At 63.8% G+C, this 7,788-nt stretch overlaps 1 protein-coding gene and 1 long non-coding RNA gene across 2 annotated transcripts in view; one reads left to right on the forward strand and one right to left on the reverse strand.

Annotated features, from left to right (window-relative positions):
* The window catches only part of DNAI2 (dynein, axonemal, intermediate chain 2), a 15,788-nt gene that overhangs the window by 6,100 nt on the left and 1,900 nt on the right, over positions 1–7,788 (forward strand). The window contains exons 5-10 of the mRNA XM_004693367.2: positions 280–393; positions 1,986–2,125; positions 2,903–3,025; positions 4,161–4,384; positions 5,917–6,052; positions 6,452–6,613. Coding sequence (XP_004693424.1) covers positions 280–393; positions 1,986–2,125; positions 2,903–3,025; positions 4,161–4,384; positions 5,917–6,052; positions 6,452–6,613 — 899 coding nt within the window. The remainder of the gene's footprint in view (positions 1–279; positions 394–1,985; positions 2,126–2,902; positions 3,026–4,160; positions 4,385–5,916; positions 6,053–6,451; positions 6,614–7,788) is intronic.
* Positions 5,140–6,912, reverse strand: LOC105854419. The gene is made up of 3 exons (XR_001146106.1): positions 6,678–6,912; positions 5,933–6,565; positions 5,140–5,630 (listed from the first exon to the last, which is right to left on the reverse strand). It is a non-coding gene; the product is annotated as an uncharacterized LOC105854419 (long non-coding RNA).

The following is a 7,788-nucleotide window of genomic DNA, read 5'->3' on the forward strand; positions in this document are numbered from 1 at the left end:
GATGGATGGGTGGATGATGGATGGATGGATGGATGAATGATGGGTGGATGGATGGATGGGTGGATGGATGGATGGATGGGTGGATGGATGGATGGATGGATGGATGGGTGGATGATGGATGGATGGATGGATGAATGATGGATGGATGGATGGATGGCTGGGTGGATGGATGATGGGTGTATGGATGGATGGATGGATGGGTGATGGATGATGGATGGGTGGTGGATGGATAGATGGGATAGTTAGAAACCTTTACAACTGTTGTTTTCTGCTCTACAGAAAACCCCAACAAGCCTGAAATTGTCCTGAAACCGTCTTCTCCTCTCGTCACCTTGGAGTACAACCCCAAAGATTCCCACGTGCTGTTGGGAGGCTGCTACAATGGGCAGATGGGTAAGGAGAGGCCTGGGTGCTGAGCCGGGGCCGCCAGTTCCCTCCGCCCCAAGGGGACTCGGGGGCAGCCTGCTCCTGCTGCTGTCTGGCCAGAGCCACCTGCCAGGGCCAAGTTCGCCATCAAGGACAGGGTACCGGGAGCTCAGTAAAAAGACTTCTTTGCTGGGCAAGCGCCAGGTCAGTCGGGAGAGACAGCCTCTCAGGCCGGACCTCCAGCTCCCGCGTCAGGTCAAGTCGCGGCAGTTGTGGGAATATGAGACTTGGACAGATCCAGCCCCCTCAGCCCCCGCCTTGGGCTGCCGGGGTGTTCACCAGGAATGTGATGGCTTTTCAAGGCTACCAGGGAACTGGGGAGTGCGGGCTTGTAAAAATGCAACAAAACTCTCCACGCTGATGGAGACTCAGCTGTTTCTCTCAATAAACTCTCTCCTGATTGCTGCAAGCCTTTGGCAAATTTCCAGTAGTGAAAAAGTAGATTCTGACAAGCTGCTTCAGAGGCCCTTATGCTGGTACAGACCCAGAAAACCGGCTTTGAGATCTCTAATGTGTTGGGAAAGAAACTGCCCACCGGGGCAGCCCGCTCCCCACCTGTGTCTCGGGGCAGCAGACCCCGCCCTCCTGGCCACCCCCAGGCCAGGCTCGACCTGGTGTGAGGAGGTGCCTGCTTGCTCCTCCGGGAGGGGAGCCAGGAGGCTGCGAAGCTGCTGGGAAACTCCCCGTGGTCAGCCTGCTCTCCCCGGGGGTCACTGCGCGGTTAGGGAACAGACGTGGGTTCCCACAAACCTCCCTGCCAAGTTCTCTGGGCGCCAGCGCTCACAGGGCTAAGGCAGAGCCACGTTGCAGGATGGGCTGGAGCCTCCCAGCCCGCCTCACTCATTATTCATGAGCCCTGTGGGGCTGTCAGGCCCTGGGGGCCAGGGGGTGGCGAGGGGGTGCCCCCCCGCCCGCAGGGGGCACTGTTTTGTCTCAGCAGTGCTCATTGCGCTAGGAAAACCCATTTCTGCACCATGCTGGCCCCGTGGCAAGTGCTGCAGACTGAGTATTTTTGTTGCCTTATAGATCGGCTTTCCTAGAAACAGCCCTGGGTGGGTGCTGCAGGGAAATGAAAAAAAAAAAAAAAAAATCTATCATAACAAGAACAGATAAGCTGTGAGTCTTAGCTGTTAAAGCAGAAGAGAAAAGCACCGGTAATGGGTTGGAGCACAGGGTAAAACCTCCTCTGTGAGTTTCTTTCCCATCAGAGGCGGGATGGAAGGGATGAGCTATCAGCAGAGATCTGCCTGAATGCTCTTCTTTCTCCAGCGCGTGTTTCTCCCTGTGGTGGAGGCTTCCCTCGGCCTGGCTCGCCACCCTGGGCTCATCTTCAATCCTAGTCCCCCCCCCCACTGCCTCCAGGAAGCCTTCCCTACCATGCCCAGCGGCTCCCCAGGGCTGGTGGGGCACGCAGAGCACAGGAAGCAGTGAAGTGTGCACGCTGGTGTCTTCCTGCCAGCTCTGGGCCGGGGGGCACCTTGCACTGGCTCCATCCCAGCCCTGAGGCTGTCAAACCACATCCCTGCCCATTCAGCTCCACCTCATTTTCATCCCGCCAGCTTGTTGGGACACCAGGAAGGGCAGCCTGGTGGCCGAGCTGTCCACCGTTGAGTTCAGCCACCGAGACCCAGTGTACGGCACCATCTGGCTGCAGTCCAAGACAGGCACCGAGTGTTTCTCTGCATCCACAGACGGGCAGGTACTCAGCCGCCGGGGCCGAGGGGCGAGGGGAGCACGGCCGCCCCCCACCAGGTCATCTGCAAATAGTTCCTTCTGCATTTCATTTTTTTAAAACAAGATTCATTTATTTCTGCACACGAGAACTGGTGAAGGACTCCCCAGAGACAGAGCGGGGAGCAGAACAGGCAGGTCAACAAAGTACACTGTTGAGGGGAGCAGCGAGGAGACAGGCAAAGTCCGCTGTGCCCTGGGGGTCCCTCCCTGGCCGGGGATGGAGCTCGTGCTGCAGCTGCGGCCAGCTTCACCGTGCTGACACTCACCCCTTGCACCACCAGGGTCCCTCTGCATTTTATTTTTATGGTGACTAGTAGGTGTTAGCTACCCAGGGCACCAGGCAGGCAGGGCAGCGGCCACGCCCACCTCTGTCCACAGCTTCCAAGCCCCGGGTGCCCACCCACAGCGGTCACTGGCGTCTGCCATCAGGGTCGCCCGCACCCGGAAGCTGGCGTCTGCCCTGAGCTCTTGCAGCCCGATGCATCGATCTCGACGCCTCCATTAGCGGGTCCGGGAGCTTCAGTGCGTCATGTGGGCATGCCACAATTTCTTTAAGTGGATTTTTTTCTCATTTGTAGTTGAAAAGCGGGACGAGGTGCACATCTGTAAATAGGTTGCAGCAACACGTGACGTTGTGCACACGCCCATCCCGGCCCCGGGCTCCGGCCCGCTCAGGGGACAGTGGGGAGGAGAAGGCCAGGCGAGTCCGGGCCCTGGGTCCTGAGTCACCCCTCCCCCGCAGGTCATGTGGTGGGACATCCGGAAGCTGAGCGAGCCCACCGAGGTGGTGATTTTGGACATCACCAGGAAGGAGCAGCTGGAAAATGCCTTGGGGGCCATCTCTCTGGAGTTCGAGTCCACTTTGGTGAGTGTCTTCTCCTGCTCTCCCTGACCTTCACTGCCCGCTGGCAGGAGCCAAGGTCAGGCTTGGCTAGTGTGCCGTGGGCACCTGCGGCTTCCTCCCGGAGGCCAGGCCCAGCACTGGTCAGCCCAGCTGGGTGAGGTCTTTACAGCAGCGTTCCAGCAGGGGGCAGCAGAGCCGCGTGCGGAAGGAGGCCGCTCCTCCCGGCGGTCACTGCCAGGCTGCCGGCTGGGTTAAGGGGAACACACCTAGGAGGGGCGGCCGACTCCAAGGCCAGCCCTCCACCCGACACCCCAAGTTCGAGGCCAGAGGCGCAGGGGCCGTTCCAGTCCGGGGTGTTAGCCTCCTGGACTGGCTGGCAGGCACCCCTGTTTCTTCCCGGGGACTCGCCAGCTGGAGCTGCAGGGACACCGAGGCCCAGCCCTCCCCGGTGCAGCCCCTCTTCCCCTGGGGGCCTGAGGGCACAGCACCCCACAGGCTGGTGCTGCCACAGAGGCGTCTAGTCTGGCCGGGAGGGGGCGGCGTGGACTTGGGGTGACCGGGGAGGCCGGTGGACCAGCCCCCCGCGGGAGGCGGCTCTGTTCTGTGATCTACATGGCACTGCGGCTGCCATGGGGGCACAGGATGAAGTCAGAGCAGAGTCTTCCCTCAGGGACCACCCGGCCTGGTGGGGGGACAGTCACATCGCAGCGGCCGGCGGGCCCCTGCGAGCCGGGTAGCCACCTGCTCGGTCTCCTCGGGACGACGGCGCGGGGCGTCCCAGGCTCCGCCCAGGCTGCTGAGTGACCTGGGTCACCCTGGGTGTCTTCTCCGGGCCTGTGGGCTCTATCTGTCACAAGCGTCTATGGCAGAGCACCGAGTGTGAGCAATGTGCTGCAGGGGTGGGCAGCGGGGGGACCCTGGGGGCGCCCTTGAGATGGGCTCCATGGTCAGGCTCCAGGAAGGGTGGGGCCGAAGGGGCTTACGGGCAGGGCGCTTCCTCGGAGGGGCGGACGCAGCCCGAGGCTCACCCCCAAGGCCCTTCCAGCGCCCTCGCAAGCCCCTGGTCTCGCCGACCCGGCAGGCCGTGCCTGCTGCCGGCCAAGCCCTGAGTGCCCTGTCCTGGAGTTTCCCTCCGCTCCTGTCTCACCCTCTGCAGCCAACCAAGTTCATGGTGGGCACCGAGCAGGGCATCGTCATCTCCTGCAACCGCAAGGCCAAGACGCAGGCTGAGAAGATCGTGTGCACCTTCTCGGGGCACCACGGCCCCATCTACGCCCTCCAGAGGAACCCCTTCTACCCCAAGAACTTCCTGACCGTCGGCGACTGGACCGCCCGCATCTGGTCGGAAGACAGCCGGGAGTCGTCCATCATGTGGACCAAGTACGGGGGAGGTCGGGTCGGGGCGCCCTGAGGCTCCGTGCGTCTGCCCCTAAAATGGAGGCGACGCCCTCCACAAGCCCCGCGTGTCCGCTGGGCACTGGCTGGACCCAGCCACCCCAGGAACACGCTCAGTCTGCCCGGGTTGGTCACCAGTCCCCCAGAGACCCCCGGCGTAGGTGAGCGGTGCCCTCTGCTAGGCCAGGGAGTGGAGAGTTGGGGAGCCAAGGAGGAGCCTGGAGGAGCCAGAAGCTGGGCGATGGGCCGCCCGCCCAGGCCCCACCCTGGCAGCGGTGGGAGCAGCAAGCAGCCACGCCCCACTGTGAGCGCCAGCCTGGCTCAGAGCGGCCAGGGGGGCTCCTGGTGTGCACAGAGGGAGACCGAGGGAGCCGGGGAGGGGGCGAAGGGGCGGGAGGGGGGTTGAGGGGGAAGGGGAGACCAAGCCCCCGCAGCAGACCCTGGTGGGACTAAGGCGTGGGGCAGAGGGGGCTTTCTTGGCCTGCGCCCCTGTGAATCTGGGGGTCCTCCCAGCCCACGTGGAGGGCGCTGGCCCCTGCAGTGCCAGGACCCTGTGACTGACTGGCAGCTTCAGTCCGTGGTGCCAGACCTGGCTGCAGGGACTCCTGGGAAGAGCTGTTTTGTTTTTTGTTTTTTTAAAGATTTGTGTATTTATGCAGACAGAACTGGGGTACAGGCCAGAGGTGTGGTGGGTGAGAGGATTCACCAGACAGAGTGGGGAGCAGAACAGGCAGGTCGACGAAGCCCCCTGCTGAGGGGCGGCGGGGAGACAAGAGAGGTCCGCCGCGCCCTGTGCGTCCCTCCCTGGCCGGGACCGAGCTGGTGCTGGCGTGGCTGCAGGCGGCCTCGTATCCTGCCCTTTAACGCGGTGCGCCCCGGGGGGCCTCCTTTGCCCATCTTTAATTGCTCTTTCCAGCTGAGTGCTGTCAGCTGCTTCCCTGCCTGGGTGTGAACCCCGGGGAGACGCGGGCTGGACCTGCGCTCCCGTCGGGCTGTGCCGGCCTGTTCTTGGCTTCCCCGGGCTGGGCGGGAGCTTTTAGCTTGGTGTCCTCCGGCGTGTCCACTTTTGCCTCCCTCGCCTATGCGTTTGGCGTCCAAGCCAAAGGGCACTGCCAAGACGCGTGGCGTTTCCCCCAGGGCTTTGACAGATTCGGCTCACGCTTTCGAGTCTTTAATCCACTCAGTTTGGCTTTCGTATATGGCGTAAGATGGGGGCCAGTTTCTTTCTTTCCTGCGGAAAGCTGTGCGCGTCTAATCTCAAGCACGCAGGCCGCACAGTGCGAACCTGAGTCCTCTCAGGGAGGCCCGTGGCGGGGGGCTGGGCCCAGGTCCCCAACCCGTGCCCGTTCCCTGGAGCTAGCCGTGGGGAGCACCGGCGGTCAGCCCGTGGGGGCCCTTCGGGGCCTCCTGGGAGTCGGGGGGTGGGCGGGAGGCTGGCACAGCTGGACGGCAGCAGGGGGGCATCCTTGCAGCCCCCCACCACAGCGGGCCCCGCCTGTGGGTCCGGCTCCACGCAGGTACCACATGGCTTACCTCACCGACGCCGCCTGGAGCCCCGTGAGGCCAGCAGTTTTCTTTACGACCAAGATGGACGGGACCCTGGACATCTGGGACTTAGTGTTCAAACAGTGTGACCCGGCCCTCAGCCTGAAGGTCATGTCCTCCACGCGGCCCCTGTTGCTTCTAGGCCCTCAGGCCCCAGGGGCCTAGTGGACTCACCTGGGGGACAGTGAATAAAAAAGCAAAACCAGGTGCCTGCCCTCGCCCCGCCCCCCGCGCCCCCCAGGCCTGCTCCTCCCGCTGATAGCATGTCAGCGTGGCCAGGCCGAGCCCGCCGGCTGGGGTCTGGGTAACTGCCGGACGCACGGAGTGGGTGCCATGGGGTGGGGTGGAGTAAGCTGGGGGCCCAGGGTCCTGAGGACCCGTCTCAGAGCCTGAACTTCATCCTCGGGTCAGGGGGAGTCACCAGGACACCTGGGCGGAGCCCTGGGAGGCCTCCCCGGGCTGGGGTCTGACACACGGCCCCTCACTGAGCCGCCCCGGCCCCTGCAGGTGTGTGACGAGGCCCTCTTCTGCCTCCGGGTGCAGGACAATGGGTGTCTCATCGCCTGCGGCTCCGAGCTGGGGACGACCACGCTGCTGGAGGTCTCGAGCGGGCTCTCCACTCTGCAGAGGAACGAGAAGAACACAGCTTCTTCCGTGAGCGCCACGGCAGCGCCCCAGACCCGGCCCTGGCCCTGCGGGCAGGCAGCGCACAGCCGGGGGTCTGGCTTCTCACCCCCCGGAAAGGCCAGGCCTGTGGGCGGTCAGTGTGGTGGACAGCACTAGGGTCGTCTCTCTGCCCTGGCTTGGCCACCGAGCAGCTAGCGCCCCTGGTCAGGTCACTGCGCCGGGGCCCAGCTCTCCAGCTGGAAAACAAGGTGGTTTGACTCAGCCAGTTTGCCTCACTTCAAACCACGTAATTTTTTCCTGCAGGACTAAGGCTCAGCAGAAGGCCCGTGGAGAAGCCATGGACAGGATTGTGGGGAGGGGCGGGAGAGGCGGGAGAGGCGGGGAGCTGTCGCTGCAGCCCCTGGGTGGGGACGCTGGGGACCCGAGATCCCGGCAGGCCCCGGCTCTGCCTGCGGCGGTGGCCCTGGTGGGGACCCGCTGGGCGGGCGCCGCCTCGGGCTCCACGCCAGGCTCTCTCAGGCCCTCTGGAGCCCGCTGAGAGGCCTTAGGGACCCAAGGGTCTCTGCAGAGGTTCTGCTCCTGGTGCACGGACTTAGCAAGAAGGCATGATGGCGTCCAGACACAGCTGTGCTAGGCTTGTGCAAACACGGAATGGGGAGCTTCCGGGCTGGCTCCCCAAAGGCTTGTGCGGGGGGCTGCTGTGGCAGAGCGGAGGGGAGCAGCGTCACGGGTGGGCTGCCCGGTGCCGCTTCTGCTGTGGGGCTCGTGAGCCTGACGCCTCCGAGAGGCGAGGGTGAGGGCAGGGTGAGGGTGCATAGTTGCTGACGAGACCCTGGTCACTCTGCATCAGCTTCTTTCCTTATCTGCACATGTGGGGGGCCCTGACCACCCCCCTTCCAGGAAACATGGCACAATCGCCCGTCAGGATGGAGGCCTCCGTCTGGGCAGGGCACCTAGCGAGGACCCGTGAGCAGGCTGCTAAAACAAGGCTTAGGAGCCACCTGCCTGCCTGGGGCCCCACCCTGCCAGCTCAGAATTTAATTCACTCGGCTTTCTCAGAAGGGGGTCAGCTGGTGTCCCTGCTCCCACCCTGCAACCTTCCCTGCACCCCGAGTATAGATCCCCACGGGTACAGACAACCCACAGGTGTAGACCCCTGTGGGTATAGACCCCCCAGCGCAGACCCCCCAGCCAGACCCCCCAGCCAGACCCCCCAG

Source organism: Condylura cristata, unplaced genomic scaffold (assembly GCF_000260355.1).
Source record: "Condylura cristata isolate star-nosed mole 26May11 unplaced genomic scaffold, ConCri1.0 scaffold00038, whole genome shotgun sequence".
Classification (NCBI taxonomy): Eukaryota; Metazoa; Chordata; class Mammalia; order Eulipotyphla; family Talpidae; genus Condylura; species Condylura cristata.